Source organism: Cornus florida, unplaced genomic scaffold (assembly GCF_030987335.1).
Source record: "Cornus florida cultivar Cherokee Brave unplaced genomic scaffold, ASM3098733v1 CherokeeBrave_3.0.0_Hap2_Chr02, whole genome shotgun sequence".
NCBI classification, from domain to species: domain Eukaryota; kingdom Viridiplantae; phylum Streptophyta; class Magnoliopsida; order Cornales; family Cornaceae; genus Cornus; species Cornus florida.
In genome coordinates, this window is record NW_026775572.1 from 24,830,030 (window position 1) to 24,850,909 (window position 20,880).

Below are 20,880 nucleotides of genomic sequence, written 5' to 3' on the forward strand. Positions count from 1 at the left end.
AAGGCAAATGAGATGAATTGGTGCAATATTCTAGAGTTTACCTCGAATACGCTCCAAAGCTAACATTTACATTATTTTATTTTCTTTAAGCATCATGTTAAATGTCAATAAGATGTTTTGGTGAGATTAGATAGAGAGTATGCCAAAGTACAATGACAGACTTGAATAGCATTAAGATAGCCTAAGGAACTCCATTGTGAGATCAAATTTTGGAAAATGATTGTTTATTATTTAAAATTAGCTGGAGATCAATAGGGCTGACTTGGGTGGTAAGTTTCAAGTTGACATGATTATTGCCTTGTTACCAAACTCGTTCGACTCTGTTAGAGTGAACTAAATAAGGAATCAGTTTGAGTTCACACTCGCTGATATTCTTATAGAATTGGTAACAGATGAAGGGATAATCAAAAGTATGGGCGTTCCTATCAATCTAACCTAGTCTATACCATCTTCTTCTAGGCCCAAGTGGACGGGCAAAGTAAAGAAGAAGGATGATAATAGGACTAGGCTAGCACAAAACATGGGTATCCAAAAGGTTAAAGGGAATAAGGCAGTGTATGTTGAGGGCAAAAAAAACTGTTTCTTTTGTCGCTAACTAAGACACTAAAGGACAAACTGTCTAAGCAATGACATGGCATAGGAAAATATATATTTAATCATTGAGCCATGTTATATGGTTGTATCTATTAATTCCTGATGAATAGATTCTGGAGCCACTAAACATGTTTGCAATTCATTGCAAGGATTTCAAGAATCCAGAAGCCTCGATGATATGAAATATATTTGAACTTGACCTGATGTCAAGGTTGTAGCTAAGTCAGTTGGAGTATTACATCTGAAATTAGAGAGTATAAGGATATTAGTATTAGAGAATTATCTTTATGCACAGAGGTTAGACGCTATCTAATTTTTGTTTCACTTGTGGTTTATAAAAACTGTGTCGTTATTTTCTAAAACTGGTTTTATAAAATTGAATAGATATGCGATTGTTTCTGGTGCATTGAAAGATGGTTAATATACTATAATCACAAACTCTTAAGATTTGCAGGATGTAGAAACTAATGTTGCATCTTCTAGATTGAATGTTAAGAGAAAATTTATTATTCCTGACTCATTGTATTTTTAATGTCTATTTTTGGGTTGTTATCAATCAAAATGAGATTCAAAGATTGGTCAAAGAAGGTTTATTACCTAGTGAGGCAGAGGAGCCTAAACCAAACTTGTGAACCCTGTTTTGAAGGATAGATAATTCTAAGGGCTTAATCAGCCAGATGAAATAGACATAAAGGACAATGGGAGTTGGTACACACCGACACGTGTGGTCTTGTGAACATTCAAGCAAGATTACTCACGTTTTGGATAAATTTACCTGTTGCGACACAAGTCTTATACTTTTGGTATATTCCGAGAGGGTCAAGACTGATGTGGAGCACAGATTAGGTAAACTTATCAAAACACTTCGATCTGATCGAGGATATGAGTATTTATTGGGATACTGCAAAGACTATATGGTCAATGAGGGTGTTGTGTACCAGTTTTTCGCAATTGACGCTAAATGCATTTAGGTGTCAAATAGGAATAACAGAATTCCACTTAACATGGTTAGATTTATGATTAGTTATGCTATATTATCTCTTTCATTTAAGAGTTTAACGTTAATGACATCGATGCGCATTATGAACTGCATTCCATCTTAGTCTGTCTCAAGGATACCGTTGAGCTGTGTTTTTAACTAAATCTTAGTTTGAATCACATGCACATATAGGGTAGTCTTGCACATGTGCGCTTGATATGGACAAGTAAGTTGGAAACAGATTATACGCATGATAGATTTGATAGCTACTCTAAAGGTCACTAGGACAGATTATTTTATGATCTCAATGATAAAAGTTGATTGTTTACACTCACTGTTTATCTATAGGAGAATCATATTATAAATCATATACCTAGTAGCATAGTGTTAGAGAATATGGTATGAGTACCGGATGTACCACATATGAACACACTTATTATAATAGAGATTGAGAATAATATATGAATTCCCTATTAATGCGTTAACATCATCGATTTCTGCATCGGTACATTGATGTAGTGGGAGGGTTATCATCCAATCCGATAGAATCATGTTTTTAGGTGAGACCATTATGGACATCCCTGTTAAACATGAGTTGGACCCAGTAAGCTACACGGAAGCGTGAACCGATATGGATACAGATCGTTTTGGCGAGTTACTATGAAATCAGAGTTGGAATCTATGTATTCTAATAAATTCTGGGATCTTGTAGAACTTTCTAGTAGGGTGATACTTATGGAAGGTAAGTTAATCTACAAAAAGATACCAGAAGATTTTTTAGTGAATAAATCATGAGTGTACAAGGGAATGTCATTATTTTTCTTAATTCTATATATTGATGACATCCTACTCATTTATAATGACGTGGAAGTTTTGTCATCAATAAAAAGGTAGTTGTTCAATTACTTTTAAATGAAAGATTTTCAAGATGTAAGCTATATTCCTAGGATCAAGCTTTTGCAAGATCGGGTTAAAAGGAAAATATGCTTATCTTAATAATCCTACATTGATAAAGTTTTGACCAGGTTTGGTATGCATAACTTAAAGAATGAGTTCTTGCTTAATTAATATGGATTGCTCTCTCTATTAAGTAGTTTTTCAAGACTATCAAAGGAGATTGAGCAAATGAGACTGGAACAATATGTTTCGGCATATGAGAGTCTCATATATGCCATGGTCTATACCAAACAGGACATCCGCTACATAGTAGGGATAGTCAGTAGAGATCAGTCCAATACTGGACTTGACAACTGGTTTATTGTGAAAAATATCATTAAGTACCTAAGGAGAACTAATGATATCATATTCATTTATGGATGTGATGATATGGTCCTAGTCAGGTATGCTAGTTCTGATTTTCAATCAGAAGTAGATATTATGAGGTTCATGACTTAGTGTATGTTCACTTAATGGAAGGGAGATCAGTTGGTAGATTGTTAAGCAGATTTCAACTGCTGACTCAAACCTATAGGTGGAATATATTGCAGCCTTAAAGGCGGCAAAGGAAGCCTATTAGTTTGATCTCACTGATTTAGAGGTTGTGGAGTATACTAGCCTGCCTATTGAGCTATGTTGTGACAATAGTGCAGAAGTAGTCCAAACCAATGACCCAAGGTTCCATAGAGGAACAAGATACACTGAGAGGAAGTATCATGTTCTACATGATATTGTCCGGCAGGAAAATGTACTTGTGGCTAGAACATTGCATTGGAACACAACTTTGTTGATCCATTAACAAAGGTGTCATCGATCAATAGTTTTGATCAACACCTGGATAACATTGGAGTTAGATGCAATTTGAATTGGCTATGAGGGCAAGTGGGAGCTATTGGGATTTATATGCCCTGGCATAGCAAATTCCTATCTGGATTAAAGTGACATATGTTCCTGACATATCTGAAATATTTATGATTTATATAATTGGTGAATTCAATGTATTATGTTTCGATTCACTATGAAATTGATAGTGTCCATGTAATTACAAGAAATATTTATATATATGTATGTGATGGCAATCAATGCATGATATATAAATAGTAATTATAAATTGTTCATAGTCGGTAATTATGGATGGACTCATAATTAATTAAGACTTGAACTGGATCCGCGTTAGGTTGAGATATATTGCGAGAGCCGTCGTATGCAATTACTCACTATCACCGTCATGTCATTTGACTCTTAAGTATGAGAAAAGTATAGACTCTTTTATTAATTAATAATTACTTTGATTTGTTCGGCGGATTCTTCGGGATCCTTAGACCGACACTTTGGGTAGTTATGTAATTAATAGTTAGAGGGTTATATTTTCAATATTTGCATCATTGCTACTTGTATTTATTTTGTATTGATTATGGTTGATCACAAAGTAAATTCGAAGGCATTCGTGTGTTTTTAGACAAAATGATTTATTATATATTTATTTATTTAAATTATTATTTTTGTCAAACAAATGTTTTATTGTGATCGAGCCAGAAATAATCAGAGGTACCAAAATAGATATATTAATTAAGTAGTCGGATTGATGGCTTTATTTATCCGATAACTAATTATGCATAGAGGGGTCAAAGTGCAATATTGACGTAGAGGTTATTTATTATTTAATTGGAGTTCAATTAATTTCTTTTAGTGGAGTAGAAATTAATTTATGAATTAATTGAATTGGGTCCATGGACCGGGCCAATTATTAATTCATTGTAGCCAATAAAATAATAGGCCCAATGGATTCTCACTCATAGCCCAACTTGATATTGGAATCATATTAGATTTGAGACATATGAATTAGAGATGGAGAAGGATTTGTTGTTTCCTTTTCTTTATTTTTATGTTGCCTATAAATATACATGGTCTATGTATATTTTAGGGTGTGATTTTTAATGAGAAGGAAAAAGGAATTTATTTTCTCTCTCTAGAAAATTAGGGTTTATGTTCTCATCTAATGGAGGCTCCCACAAACCTAGTTTTCCAAGGTCATTCATGGAGGCTTATGAGTGATTCCTAAAGGCAAAACAATTACCAAGAAGATGGAGATTCAAGAAGAAGGCATCTTGCTAATGGATCTACAATAAGTGAGAACATTCACTTTTGAGGAAAATTTTAAAAGTTTACTCAGACCTTTGATGTAAGTATTCAATCTGTTAATTGAATGATACATCATATTTTTATTTTTGCATAAAACTTGTCTCTATGTGATGAATCAAGATCTATGAATCAAAATCCCTCGAAAAGTTTTTAAAACTTGCACGTTTCCCAACACTTATTTCACTCCCTCTCATGTTATTCTTTTTTTTTTTCTCCCACAGTGATGGATTCTTTTTTTGCTGTGAAGGAGGTTTCTTTGCTTGATCAAGGCAGTCAGGGCAAGCAAAAAAAAATTTCAGCTTGAACAAGTGAGAAGAATCTATCATTTTCTGATGGAATATACATTGAATGTGGTGTATATAAAGCAATTGTATTCATTATTGGTTTGCGTGATTTGTTTTTCTCATCCCTTGTGAATTGGTTCAGGAGATTTCTCTCTTAAGTCAGTTTGAACATGAGAACATAGTTAAATATCTTGGTACAGACAAGGTATGGTTTCTACCTTTTGAGTGGGTTCTTCTTTGTATTCTTCCTTCTTTCTATGTGTAGTTTCTTCTAGTGATAACTTATTGTTTTACATGCTTCTTTTTATCGATATGCTTTAAGATTATCTTGTTGAAATTGGTGCATTGCTTTTCAAATTGGAAGGTGATATAAAATCAATTTATGCCTGCCATCATATTGAAACATACCACATGAATTGTAGTTAGCAAGCTTCAGCTTCATACTTGGGTCAACTTTCTTGATCATTGGATGCTGATTCTGGATGAGTTCATCTAATTCTGATCCCGGTAGTTCTAGGGTTCTAATTTATATTGGTGAAGACCAATTGTCATTTCATTTTAGAGCCTACAGAGGAAAAGCCTGACTGGATGACCCTGGATGTGGCATTTCAATTGTAGCTACATTTTTCTTTAGAAGAACTAAGTCCGCTTTTTGAGGTTCTCTTTTGTTCTCCTTTTAACTTTTTCTGATTCTTTTTGAAGACTATTCCAAAGTTGTGTTGTGATCTTTTCCTAAGAGCTATAACAGCTGCTAATTGGTGCTTGAAGCTTCTTTTATACCAATTAGTTTGACCTTTGAATGTCAACGTGAAGCAAGAAATAAATTCACAGCATCAGGTTATGGCCAAAAAAAAAGAAGGGAAAGGGAAGAGTTTTGCTCCATTTTTTTTTTTTTTTTTTTTTTTTTTTAAATTTTTTTTACCCCTACTTAGTTTTGCTCAATTGTTGGTGGCATTATGTTAACGAAAAAAAGGAAATATCTTCTGTATTTTAGTTTCGGTCTTTGTTTATTGTGTTCCCGTTGTCTCTTTCAATTTTTATTTATGAGGATTGAGGTTTATGTTTTCATTTTGTTTCTGTATGCAAAATGGTCTTCCTAGGATGATGGCAGACTCTATATCTTCCTTGAGCTTGTAAACCAAGGTTCACTTTCAAACCTCTATCAAAAGTTTCAGCTGTGGGATTCCCAAGTTTCTGTATATACATGGCAGATTTTGAATTACCTTCACAGCCAAAATGTGGCTCACAGGTGATACATATAATATTTCCTTTGTCTCCCTACACTTCACATTGGACATTCATGCTTATTTCGTCTGCTTTTTCAAACAATGTTCAATCATAGCTTTATTTTTTTTCTTTTTTCAGTGGCTAATGTTTGCTGTTATTTGATTCTTTTTCTTTTTTCCTTGCCTGTGGCTTTTTAAAGTTAAAAAGATGTATTCAATATGGGAACCCTTTGCTTTTTAGATGGATATTTGATTGATTCTATTTGCGGTGTCCCTATTTTTAAAGCAATAATGTGCTAATGTTCACATCAGCACTTTCTTTGGTAATATCCAATGTTGTTTGGCAATAGCAGTGGCCTTTATATTTCATGCACTTCTCAGGCTCGAGGTATTGAGAGTGGTAGGAAAAAAAATATTAAGGAAGAAACAAAGTGAGAGAAGCAAATTACAAAACAGAACAAAACTCTCATGCTCATCCCATTATTTGATCAAGAAGTGTTCTGATCAAATGACTAGAATGCCCTTACTTTACACTCTTGAAATATTGTAATCTGAGCCCCAGCTTGTCGCTTGGTAAAGAGATATCAATTATGCTTATCTAGTTACGAAAATAATTCAATTAATTTTCTACCATGTGCCTTAATAGAGGTATGTTGGGATTTGTGTCTCAAATTCTTGTTATGGAGCTTGAAGGATGTTGTTCGAAGAAGTCCGGTTGCACTATTAGCAACCGGTCCCAAAGTTGCAGTTGGTCTCAGGAATTTCACTGCTGAAGTGCAACCGGTCGCACTTGTCTTATATGTGCGGGATTTATTTTCTTGTTGAAGGATTTATATATTTAAGTTACCCCCTATCTAATAGCTTAAGCTTTTAGAGTAGATGGTAGTTAACATGGTATCAGAGCTAAATGTTTTGAGTTCAAACCTCACCGTCACCCTAATTAAAAAAATTAAAAAACACTTGTTGGACCAAAAGAAGGCCACACATGAGGGGGCGTGTTTAAGCTTTTAGAGTAAATGTGGTAGTTAACATATCTAAACGAGTTGTGTTTCTAAAAGGTTGTAGACTTGTGGAGGAAGTTGTTTCTCAATAGAATTCTATTTTAGAGATGTATTTAGATTAGGTAACTTCTCAGTAAACAACTTTTGGGTTCCAAGGAATTGTAATCCTTGTCCAACAAGGAAGGTGTTGAAGACTCTATAAATAGATGAGGAAGTTGTTTGGAAAGGTGTGTGAAGAGAGAGATATCTTTTTATTGAAAGCAATATGCTGAACCACATAAATCTTGGCTTGTGTGTGTGTGTTTTTCATCTGTTTTTGTTGCCATTGTTGATGGTAAAGTACCTTTGACATAATCATTTCTCTAATGAAGCGTAAGTTTAATTATTAACTTCCCCACTATTATCACATAACTAGAATGCATTTGTAAATTTAATACGCATACCTACTCATACCTCAACTGAATAAGCCTTTTTCCCAATTACTTAGGGTTGATTCGGCGAATCATATTTTTCCATTTAGCTTAGCTCCCAGCTCCTAAAAGAATTAAATTTTATCCTAAAAGTAACTTGGTAAAATTGGCGTACTCAATTTGAGAGCCTGACTATCATTATATACAAGCGAAAAATTACAAATATGGAAAAGAGAATAAAATCAAATCAAAATAAAGAGAATAAAATAAAATCAAATCAAATCAGAATAAAAATAAAATTCCTAAAAATTAGCCTATATTGAAGACCCAATAAATCTGCCATAATCGTTGAGTCAACTTATAGATAAGATTTCCAACACTCCCCCTCAAGCTGGAGCAAATATGTTGACTAAGCCCAGCTTGACTATGGAAGACTGGAGAAGAAAATGCCCAACAGACTTTGTGAACACATCTGCAGTCTGTTCTGAAGAAGGAACAAAAATAGGATTAATGATACCTGATCGAACCTTCTCTCGAATAAAGTGAATGTCTACCTCAATATGTTTCGACCTTTCATGTAAAATAGAATCAGAAGCAAGCATAATGGCTGATTTATTGTCACAAAACAGCCTTGAAGAACCTTTCTGTACAAGACCCAACTCTCCCAAAATTGATTGAAGCCAAAGGAGCTCAAGTACCTTGAGCCATAGCTCGGTATTCAGCTTCAGCAGAGGATCTAGAAACAATAGCCTGCTTCTTACTCTTCCATGATATGAGATGATTACCATAGAAAGTACAGAAGCCAGAGGTAGAACGTCTATCTGTCTTACATCCAGCATAGTCTGCATCAGTAAAGCATGAGAGTCCAGACTGATTTCCTGAGGCATAGAACAGACCAAGACCAGGGCACGACTTAAGGTACCTCAAAATATGGTAGACTACATCCATATGAGCTGAGCGAGGGGCATGCATGAATTGACTAATCACACTAATAGCAAACGTCAAATCGGGCCTTGTATTAGTCAAGTAGATAAGACGACCTACTAAACGTTGATACACGGATGGATCTGGAAGTAATTCCCCTGACTCAATAGAGAGTTTGAGATTAGGGTCCATAAGAGTGGAAGCGGGTCGACACCCAAGCATGCCAGTATCTTGAAGAAGATCCAAAACATATTTCCTTTGAGATAAAGAAATTCCACGACGGGATCTAGCAACCTCAATTCCAAGAAAATATCGAAGAGGACCTAAGTCCTTCACATCAAAGGACTTTTGAAGATGAAGTTTCACCTGAGCAATCCCTGAAGCATCATCACTTGTGATAATGATATCATCCACATATACCAATAACATAATGCAACGACCATCAGAGCGACGTCAAATAAAACAAGTATGGTCTGAGTGGCAGCGCACAAAACCCATGGATAAAACAACATTGCTGAAATGACTAAACCAAGCTATAGGAGATTGCTTCAGACCATAAAGAGACTTCCATGGCCTACAAACTTTCCCAGCATACTCCCCCTCAGCCCGAAATCCAGGGGTGGATCCATATATATAGTCTCAAGTAAGTCTCCATTAAGAAATGCATTCTTGACATCTAACTGATGCAAAGGCTAAGAATGGGTAGCAGACAGGAGACAAGCAGTCGCACAGACGTCAACTTAGCCACAGGAGCAAAGGTAGCACTAAAGTCTTTGCTCGGAATCTGAGTAAAGCCTTTTGCCACCAACCGAGCCTTATACTGATCAATAGAACCATCGGCTAAGTACTTCACATTAAAGACCCATTTGCAGCCAACCATTTTCTCCCTAGAAGGTAAAGCAACAAGTTCCCATGTATTATTATAGTGTAAAACATCCATTTCTGTTGCATGGCAGACACCCAATTGGGATCCCGGAGGGCCTCTGACACAGATCGAGGAATAGAAACAGTCCCAATCTTGCCCAGGAAGGATTTATATGCACCTGAAAGACCATCATTGGAGACATACTGGGAAATAGGGTGGTTAGTGCTATTAGAAAAACCATACCAATTAAGAGGATGATGATCACAGGTAGGATAACGGGAGGTACGCTCAGGAATTGTAGGAGCAATAGGAGAAGGAGAGTTACCTAGACTTGGTTCTGAAGATGATTCTGGCAGGGGAGGTTGAGTGCGATGGCGACGAGAGTAAACCTGCAAAGGTGGAGGGGAACCCGGCATGGATGGAGAAGGAGATTCCAGGACAGTGTGATTTTCAAAGAGAGGAACAGGACGGGCAATAGGAGAAATCTCATTCTCCAGATCACAAGAGAGAGAATCCTGTACCACAGAATTAGTACTATAAAAAGGAACAGTTTCATGAAATGTCCCATCAAAAGAATGATACATATGTTTGGTCACATGATTATAACAACGATAGCCTTTTGACATAGCAGAATACCCCAAGAAAATACACCTAATAGATTTATCATCAAGTTTATGACGAGAAGGACTACGGTTATGAACAAAACAAGTACAGCTAAAAACACGAGGCAGAAGGTGAAACAATGTATAATCAAGCTGGAGAATCTGAAGTGGTGCCTTACCACCAAAAACTCGACTGGGAGTACAATTAATCAGAAAAGTAACTGTAAGAACAACAATGTGCCAATAGAATTTAGGCATATGCATACCACTTAGAAGACATCGGACCACAGACATAAGATGACGGTTTTTGCGTTCAGCCATGCCATTTTGCTCAGGAGTATAGGGGCAAGTGAGTTGATGTAAAATCCCCTTTTTATTAAGTTCAGATCGGAACTCATTCAAAACATATTCTCGTCCATTATTAGAACGAATATTACGGACAACAGTGTTATACTGGGTTTTGATCATTTGAAGAAACTGGGTAAATAAAAGAAACACATCAGATTTCTTTTTCAATAAATAAACCCAAGTACAACGAGAATAATCATCAATAAATGTCACATAATATCGATGTCCAGAGAAAGCAGTAACTGGGGAACGGCCCCAGACATCAGAATGAATAAGGTCAAACATGCTAGGAACACGACTCATATGAGAAATATAGCTAGTTCTAGTATGTTTAAAAAGCTCACAAACTTCACATTGAAACTTATGGTCCTTACATGTTTTATATAACGAAGGAAACAATAGACATAGATATTGAAAGTTTATATGCCCCAAACGTGCATGCCACAGACTAAAAGTGCGAAAAGAAACATCATAAACACTATAAGTAGGTAACACAGAAGCTTGAAGACTCGTTCCTGGTGGTTCCCCAAAGTAGTAAAGCCCATCACGCTCATAACCCTTGCCAAAAATCCTCTTCAAACAAAGGTCCTGCAATAAACAGTGATCTGGTAAGAATATAACTGCACATTGGAGGTTTTTTGCAAGCCGGCTAACAGATAAAAGGTTAAAGACAAATTTAGGTACATGAAGGACAGAAGAAAGAGTAATATCAGGAGACAAACAAACATCACCCTTACTATAAATGTAAGATGTAGAGCCATCCGCAAGATACACAAATTGGGTAACATGTATGACATTAGAAGAAAAAACTGATAACTCACCAGTCATGTGATCATTGGCTCCAGAATCCAGAACCCAAGTGGGCTGCTTGGCCTTAACATGAAATGCAGTAGGAGTACCTGTAGCAATAGTTGCAGTGGGAGCAGTTGAAGGAGCACTGACTCTAGAAGCAAGGGAGCCAAGCTAGTCCTGGATCTGCCCAATCTGAGATTGAAGCTGGCTCATTCCAGGAAATACAGTAGATCCACCAGTAGTAACAGGAGTTTCTGCAACAGCCACAGTACGAGAAGAACCAGTTCCAGATAAACGGTTCCTAAAATTTTTTTGCTTCAGTTCAGGATGAAGTTTGAAACAACGAGCCTTAACATGTCCAACCCCTCCACAATGGTGACAAATAATCTGACCTCCAGAAGCTCGTGATCCAAAGTTGGCTGCAAAAGCCATACTATCCCCAGCAGGCTCAGACACTGGTACAGGAACAATTGAGGGCTGAATTAAACGGTGCCTGCATGCTTCACCATCAACAGTAGCAAAGGTTTCCAACAGGGATGGCATTGGTGATGCATTCAAGATCTGAGACTTTAGTGGTTCAAATTATGGGCGTAATCCCATCAAAAACTGATAGGTATGCTAATGATCAAGATGTTTGACAAGAAGAAAGGCTGCCTCAGAAGGAAATTCACTGAGAGACTCATATTGAGCTAGTTCCTCCCAACGAGATCTCAAATACCCAAAAATAATCAGTTACAGACAAATTCAGGCCTTCCTGCGAGACCTTAGCAATATCTTGATATAATTCAAAAATATAAGCATCATTCCTAGAATGAGCATACATTTAATTCAAAGCAGTCCATAAGTCATTAACAGAGTCATAAAACATGAATATATTATAAATGCGTTCCTCCATAGAATTAAACATCCATCCTAAAATGGTGCAATTGTCCATATCCCACTGAGCATATTTAGGATCTTTAATATCTGGCCTCTTTTCAGTATCCAAAATCCACCCTGATTTGCCTTTTCCACCAACATAGAGGCGGAGGGAACGAGCCCATGATGCAAAATTACGGCCATTCAACAGCACACTAGTAACTCGTTGAGCCGGTGTGTGTTGCGCCGAAAAGAGAGTTTCTTTATTATTACTTGATTCAGCCATAATATTAAATAGATCAATTCAACAGATTATCAATAATTTCAAATATAGGAGGAATAAACCTGATTTTGATCAAACCAAGAAACCGGAGATAAGGCGGTCTGATCCGAAAATGCTGCCGAATATCCCGGCAGCCCAAAAAATTACAAACACGTCTTCTGACCCTTAGTGCATGAAAAAGACTAAGGGAATACCCCTACAGGGGTCGAACCTAGAGGAGATTGACTCACCCTAGGACTGTTGCAACAGTGACCTGAAAAAGAAAGAAGGTCTGTGAAAAAAAAAAGAAAAAGAAAAGGGGCTGTAACGAGATAGAGAGAGATATTAAAAGAGGCGGTGACAGAGAGAGAGAGAGAGATGGGGGAGGCGTAGGTTTGAGGCTCTGATACCAAAAAGTAACTTAGTAAAATTGGTGTACTCAATTTGAGAGCCTGACTATCATTATATACAAGCAAAAAATTACAAATATGGAAAAGAGAATAAAATCAAATCAGAATAAAAATAAAATCTCTAAAAATTAGCCTATATTGAAGACCCAATAAATTTGCCATAATCGTTGAGTCAACTTGCAGATAAGATTTCCAACAATCCTCACTAGATCACACCAAATGAGATATTGTTATGTTCTATGGTGACGGGTCTTGTTGCCATTGCATATTGACGTGTTCTATTTAAAGAATTTTATCTGAAAATTGATAAAGAGGAAAAAGAAAACCATATGAGATATTTGATAATTGATACATTAATTTTTTTTTCCTAGTCCTCCCTCTCAAGGAATTATTTGAATCTAAGAGGATTCGAACCTTAGACCTGATGCTTCCTAAGGCACCAGGGCCAAGTTCTTACGCACTGGAGCCAACCCCTTGGGGTTAATGAAACATGGAAAACCAAAAATTCTGCCCTGATTCAATTTGATACTTGGGTAGTATGTTTTGCAAATTTCTTTCTTTAAGTCTTTCTGCTTTTTCTCTTCTTTTAAGGGATATAAAATGTGCTAATATATTGGTGGATGTAAGTGGATCTGTGAAACTTGCGGATTTTGGGTTGGCAAAGGTCATTTTTTTAAGCATCTCTCTCTCCCGCTCTTTCTCTCTACTTTTAGATGTTAAACTACTGAAAATGTTATCTTGTGTATCTTCTCAGGCAACCAAATTTAATGATGTAAAGTCCTGCAAAGGGTCTGCTTTTTGGATGGCCCCCGAGGTTTGCCTCTATTCTTTCAAAATCTTCAGTTCTTTTTGAGCATTTAACTGTATTAGCTTGCAAATGCTATGCAGTCAGATAGAAGTTATCTTTATTAGTATGTTAACTGATCCAAGTGTATACTAGAAGCATTATCCACATATACTAATGGTGATGGTTTTTAGTCATGTTTATTTGCTAATCCTGTCAACTCTCTCTCTCTCTCTCTATCTCTCTCAAACACACACACTTCCAATTAGAGATTCTGTTTGTTTTTTCTATTTCCAATTTTTCTTCTGGGGTGTATTTGTTTGGTTTATGCCAGATCTTTGACTTTTTTTCCCCTGATAACAAGTTATTCTGGTTCAAGAAAATAATTAAAACTATTTTATTTTATTTATGGCCATTGATGATGGTAAACTTTTCTATTATTATGGTCCATTGTGTTTGCTGAATAGAAGAAACATGTTCTTGAAAACTAAATAGACTAATAACAACAACAACCAAAAAGAAAAAAAAACTGTTTGATAGTTCAGTTTACTGAAGAAAAGCTATGCTTAACAATTTGTCTCATGAACAGTTAATCTGAAGTGTAACTGCTACATTCCATAACACAACAACTGTTAAGTTTGTTTCGTTGACAATAAACTACATTTGATAGCACAGCGGTGCATATGTCAATTGTTTGCCTCATAAAAGTTGAAACAGGTGATTGTAGTAGGCTAGGGGAAAGGCAATAGTGGACCACAAATGTAAAAAGATGCATCACTGGTGTGTTCTGGCTTGATTGAAGTTTTTGTATTGAAAATGACTATATGAAAAATCGCAGTGCACAAATTTAGGTGTTAGCCCCAAGGTTTTAACACAAGGGTATTTGGGTAATTTTGATAACAAACTATTGTAGTGTAGAACTAATAAGTTTACTTGAGTGTGCATATTATTAGGTATCAAATTATCTTAAGCATCTCAAAGGAATTGGACTTACAAGAAAATTAAAAATCCAATAAAACCACGTGATCATGGAACTCAAAGCCCAAAAAATCAAGGATCAATGGCAAGGTGTTATGGTCTTCAAAGAAATCAAGTCTAGATCTCAAATGGACTCTAGGACCTAATGAAGTAATTATGCAGATCATCTTAAGATCTATAGAATAATTGACTTGACCCTTGGACTTAGATGATTCACATCATAGGGGTAAAATAGTCAATTCACATGTTAAAAGTCACTTTAGGCCTTCTAAATTTCAAATTTGCATTTACAAGTGACTTAGACGTTTTATGGTTTGAATTAGACGTCTATATGACCTAAATGAAAAAGGAACTTTTGACAAAGGAGTCACAGACGTTTATATGCTAACTCAAAGACTTCTATATTTTCATGACCTATTAATCAAACTTTTTTAGAAAAAGGCTTACAGATGTCTATATGGTTCCAATAGATGTCTATGCCTTCTCGTTCTCAACTCTGAAATTGTCCCCTCTCTCTCTGTGCAACTGCAAACTACAAAATCAATAAGAATTAGAAGTTCAAAACCCATATATTTCAGTTTATCTATCTGTCTGCAAGAATCAAAAGTTGAAAACCTATTACCTATATCAAAACCCCATATCGGCATATCATTTCAGATTGTTCAAAAAATCAAAACCCATATCTTTTAGTTTCCATCGCTCGCTGTTCCAGTTCGGGTTCGCCGTTCGCAAGCTTCAGCCGCTGTCTCTCAACTCTCAAGCTTGCCCCCCTCTCTCACTCTGCAACTACTAACTTGTATGTATGGGTTTTGTTTTAATTTTTGGAAGTGACGGCGGTGGTGGTCGATCAGCAGCTGAGGGCGAGGGATGGCGGTAGAGAGAGAGAGAAAGAAGAGAGAGGAGAGAGAAAGGAGAAAAAAAAATTTTATTTTTTTATTTTGGGTTTTGGGTTGGGTTTAGGTAATTTTTTTTATTTTGGGTTTTGGGTTGGGTTTAGGTTGAGCCCGAGCCCAACCCGAATATGTATGGGTTTTGACAGAACCCAACCCGAACATGAACTCGATTTGTGAATTTTAAGCACCAATTTTAAAATTTCTGGGTTGGGGTTGGGGTTGGGCTGGGCTGGGTTAGCCCGCCCAAGTTGCAACCCTACTAGGAATCACTATTGGGCTTTAAACTTGAAAATCATTAATTGTGGTTCATCATTACCCTAGAGTTGAACTTTCTCTTTAATACTTCATTTATAAGTCTGGGCTCTTGATCTTATATTGGTACATTTATCTTTGAGAGAGATCTTTTATTGTAACTCCAAACTTCAATTTTTATTCTTTGAGAGTGCAAAGAGGGTTGGTGTAATCCTTGGATTCAAGTGAAAGGCTTTTCCCTTTGGGAGAAAGAGAGCTTGTGAAGACTCTTGTAAAGGTTTGCTCTCCACTCGTGAAGGAGAGTTGATAATGGATCTTGAAATCCTCGAGAGCTGCTCTCGAGGCATGAACATAGTCAGGGGTGCATAACCACGTTACGACTTGGTGTTCTTTGTTTTTGCATCTATCTACTCTTATCTTTATTTATATTCAGCTTGTTTATTATTTGCTTATATATGTTTGCTAACGTTTCTTTTTAATTAAGCTAATCGGAAAAATTCCTGTAGTTTGCCAAAAGACCCAATTCACCCCCACCCTCCCCTTTAGGTGGTGTTTGGGCAAATTTGTAAAATTCTAATTGATATGATAAATGGGCAAGCAGAACTCCATTTTCTTTTGCACATATTTCTTTATAAGACAATTTTGAATTGATTTGTTGATAATTTACTCAAAGATCACATGATGAGAAATTTGGTCATTCTACAAATATTGTTAAATGCATGTAAAGCCTAAACTTTTTTTGTTAAACAAAATGATAAATGATCATGATCAACATTTTGACAAAAACATAATAGCGACTCCACTTTTATTGCATATCTGGTGTTTAAGAGCACATAATATGTGGATTATGTTCTTTCAAATTATGTATATACTCAATGCTCACAATTACTTAGTACTAATGCACAATATTTGTTATGGAAGAACATACATATATTTATATATTTTATACAGACCATAAAAAAGCAACATCTGAATTTCTTGTTAGTGTTATTATTATTTTCAGGCTAAATTCATAAGCTTCTGTTTTTAATGGATCCTACAGACAAAGAGTTGTGAAGTCTTATACTGTTACCTTTTGTGTCCAACTGATATGTAAAAGAGTGTTGCATAATACTAACTATATTTGTTGCAACATGTACAAATTGTTCTTAGATTTGTGACGACTCTGTTGTTCTCTTACATGAGCTGATGAACTTGTTGCTCATCTAGCTTTTCAGTGGAGAAAAACCTTTGTATACATTTGATGGTCATGGAATGCCTCTAGCATACCTGTCAGTATTGTGTAATGAGGTGTAATAAATTAGACATGTATTATCAGGTCATTAGCGCGGAGAATCATGGCTATGGGGTTGCAGCTGATATATGGAGCCTAGGATGCAGTGTGTTAGAGATGTTAACCCGTCAAGTTCCATACTCACACTTGGAATGGGTATGCATGGCATCTACTATAAATTCAGTAATTATTTCATCTTTACTAAATAGTTTCATCTTAGATCTGGCGATTTCTTACATTGATTTCTTTTGTTTTTTATAGCATCTATTTGTGGAAAACCATGAAAATTGACTTGCCAGAAGTACAAATCTCTTATTTTGTAGCTCAAAATTTCAATTGATTTAATTCCATTCACATAAATATATATATATATATATATATATATATATATATATATATATATATATATTTCTTATATGTAATGTTGCTCGTGATTGAAGTTTGGTAATCCATTTGCTATGATTGGTTCAACAAAATTGCTTAATGTTGGTTCTGTTCTAATTCTAGAATGCAGTAGTAGCTGTTTTATTTGATCAGAGATAACTACTGCCTATAGAAACCAGAATTAAGAAAGCATCATCACCAATTGGTTAGTAACCACTTAACGGTTACTAGATTTTGTGAGAATTTTTTCAACAAAGAAAATATTCTAGCTGTTTTTCCCGTTAGGATTTGTGGAAGTTGTGAGACGTCATACAAGTGGTAAGTGTTCCTTTTTCCAGATTTGTTTATCTGTTTTCTCCCTTTTGCTCATATTGCCGTTTATGCTATGTTTGTCTCTAACCATATTAATTTTAAAGTATGTGTTCATCATCATTTTAGTAAATCTGAAACTTCTGCATGACCAACTCACTATCTGAGTTACCAGTGCAAGACTCATCCGTGTTAAGGTCATATCTTTGACTTCTTGCTTGCCTTGTCACATGGCATCTAACACTCGCCCCGACAATGTTCTTTTATAATGGCAACTTCATTGTACACAAAGCTTATAAGAAATACCATGCATGCATGTTCCGCTAAATGCTCCTAGAAACTAGAGTATCGCACAGTTGAAGTAGTGATAGAGAACAATCTATGATTTTCATGGATGAGCCGCACGTGGCCTCTACTTTTGGAGAACGGGCAAAGATAATGAAATTAGGGATTTGATATAATTAGGGTTAATTTGTTATTTTATTTTATTTTATTAATTTTGGTAATGCTTTAATTTTAGGGATATTTTGGTACTTTATTTTAGGGTTTTTACGATTTGCTTAATAATTTGTCTATATAAAGGGCCATGCATAAACAGGCTATTCAGCGTTTGATTATTGAATAATATCGTGGAGTTTGAGAACTCTCCCTCACTGTTCTTGCTTTTCTCAATCTCTCCCTAATTTCTCACCCCCTTCGTCTCTCGTCACCCCTTTCTTCTAGTCTCATTTCATCTTCCCATTCTCATCCCTTTCTTTTTGGTTCTAAATCCAAGTGTAAGAACATGGTGCGTGTTATTGAAACTTTAGGCTGTATGTAAGAACATGGTGCTTGTTATTGAACCTTTAGGCTTCATTTTGGGACTGTTGTAATTGAATAAACAGTTCTACCTATCACATCTTTAAATGTAACAAAATGCTGTCCTGTGGGTAACTGATAAAGCATGCAGTAAAACTGTAAAACCAAAGGAATGCTTAATTCTGTATTGATTTCACATTCCTGAGCTATACTGTGATAGGTGTTCGACGTATTCTACAACATTTTATGCATTCTCCAACTATCACGTTCATTTTCCTCCCACACTTCTTTTTTATTGGCGCACACCTATATCTTTCAAATGCTATGTACAAAAATAATAAAATTGAAAAAGAAGAAAAGAAATTGTTTGATGTCCAAATGAATATTATTAACTGTCTTGTCGTATCACCCATATTTTGCAAATTGAAACCCATGCTGAAGTAGAGGGAATTTTAGTTTTGCATCTTCTGTGCTTTGGCAGGTTTCAGCAATTTTTAGGATTAGTAGGGGTGAACTTCCTCCCATTCCTGATTCCTTATCAAAAGATGCCCGAGATTTTATCCTCAAATGCTTACAAGTTAACCCAGATGATCGGCCTACTGCTGCTCAGCTATTGGACCATCCATTTGTGAAGAGGCAGTCGACAACTTCTGTACGCCCTGCATCCCCACTAAGAGTCTATGATGGCATACTGTCATAAAAGGTTTGGTCCTCTTTTGGTGACCTAAAATATTGAGGTAAAAATCTTTCGCTTTAAGTACTTTCAATTGTGTTGTCACCGTTTTTAGGGCGTTCTTCGCAGTTCATCCACCGTGGCAGATTAAAAGGTTGGAGAATGGAGAGAAAATTAAAATGTGCATGACTTTGGAAGTTAAACCTATCCACTCTCTCTCCCTCTCTGCCACACACACACACACAAACACAAACACATGCATTATATGTATAGGCACATTTATTCTGATAAATTATCCATTTAGGCTTGCTTTTTCTCCAGTATGTTTTTCACTGTCCACATCAAGCCACATGGCTGTCTGGGGGCTGGAGTTAAGTGGTGGGAAGAGACTTCCAAAAATACTCTCTCTCAATCTTGCACCTTTTTTTTTCTTGTGACAAAATGGGAATGCCCCTCGATATGCAACGTGGCATGACATGATTGGTAGTTTGGTACGTTGCTGTGCTAGTGAAGCCAATAAGGGGGCGAAGCTTACACCCTGCGAATCTTCCTCTTGAATTGGCATGTTTATTGTGTACAAGTCTGCATGTTACAACCGCATTCTTTGGGAAATGGATTAGTTCTTATTTACTAGTGCTAGTAATTCATTCTTAAAGACAGTTCTTTCTTCGTCACATGATTATTGTTCTAATTTCTAGGATATCCTTATGTTGTGTGTTTGTTAAGCATCTCGTCTTCTATCTAATTCACATGCATCATTTACGTCTACTCAGAAGCTCTTCTTGTTAATACTTGCAGTGAATTCAAATGACACGGGAATTGATTTTAAATGAGACGCCAAGACCCTTTGGTCAATTCTTAGCTAGCATTGGAGACGAAGTTGGTCTACACGTCTCCAGTATAGACGGTTGGACGATTTTTTAAAAAAATTGCTTATCTTTTCACCTTTTTTTTTTTTTTTTTTTTTTTTTTTTTTGTATTGGCAGAGATGGGATATAGGGCATCATATTTGTATGAGTAATTTGTAAATATAGTGATTTAATAGTTGTACTCAAACTTCTAAGCTTGGAAATTTTGTTCTTAATGGTTACAGTAAATGATTAATCTCTGTCAATAAACTACCTCTTGGACTTCAGAAAGATATACTCCGTATATTTTGTTCTTAAATTGTGTGTCTGGTATGGGCGGACACACACACACACCCAAGCATTTTCACTACGGAATATTTATTAAAAGTTTTCAAAAGTGACTGGTATTATCATTCTTTCTTATTTCATTTGTAATATTTTCGATTTTTGTCATTTTTTATTTTCTGAAATATATATATATTTTTTTTCGAATGTATTTTCATCTTTTCTCATTTTACATGCCGGACACTATGGGGTGTGTCAGAGTGTTGATTGGGATATTACCTTGACTCCAGAACTCTTGGAAATGTATTGGTTGTCATTTCGACATTTTTTCGTTTTTTGGACCGATAGGTTCCAGGTGGGACTCGCTACCGGGGTTGTTGTGCACGGGGGTTGTGTTACGGGTCCATTGCATGTCATGCATAATTTCATTGTGTGTATTTATTTAGTTAAATGCTTTATTGTGTTTGTAACATAATTGGTATATGTGTATTTAAAATTGTGGTGAAAAAATTAAAGTTAAAAGATTTTTTTTTTTTTTGTGAGGGACTCACCACTATCCATTTAATGGTCATACGGCCATTTAGGCCATCGGACCTCTTTTTCCTCATGCCACTCTCTTTCCCCCTATTTTTTTTTTTTTTTTTTTCTTCTCCTCACAAATTCAAGGCTTGATCTAGCCTAGCCCTTTGTGAATTTGATTTTGCCGCTTAAGACAAAGTTGGAGAGTTCGTCGAAGCTTCATTTTGATCGGAGCCAATCTCCGTTTGGCC

The 20,880-nt window shown here is 35.9% G+C and overlaps 1 protein-coding gene across 1 annotated transcript in view; it reads left to right on the forward strand.

Annotated features, from left to right (window-relative positions):
• Positions 1 to 19,019, forward strand: part of LOC132294327 (disease resistance protein UNI-like) — a 106,053-nt gene extending 87,034 nt beyond the window's left edge. The window contains exons 6-9 of the mRNA XM_059792141.1: positions 13,225 to 13,297; positions 13,388 to 13,447; positions 16,859 to 16,969; positions 18,786 to 19,019. Coding sequence (XP_059648124.1) covers positions 13,225 to 13,297; positions 13,388 to 13,447; positions 16,859 to 16,969; positions 18,786 to 19,004 — 463 coding nt within the window. The 3' untranslated portion in view covers positions 19,005 to 19,019. The remainder of the gene's footprint in view (positions 1 to 13,224; positions 13,298 to 13,387; positions 13,448 to 16,858; positions 16,970 to 18,785) is intronic.
• Positions 19,020 to 20,880: the final 1,861 nt, after the last annotated feature.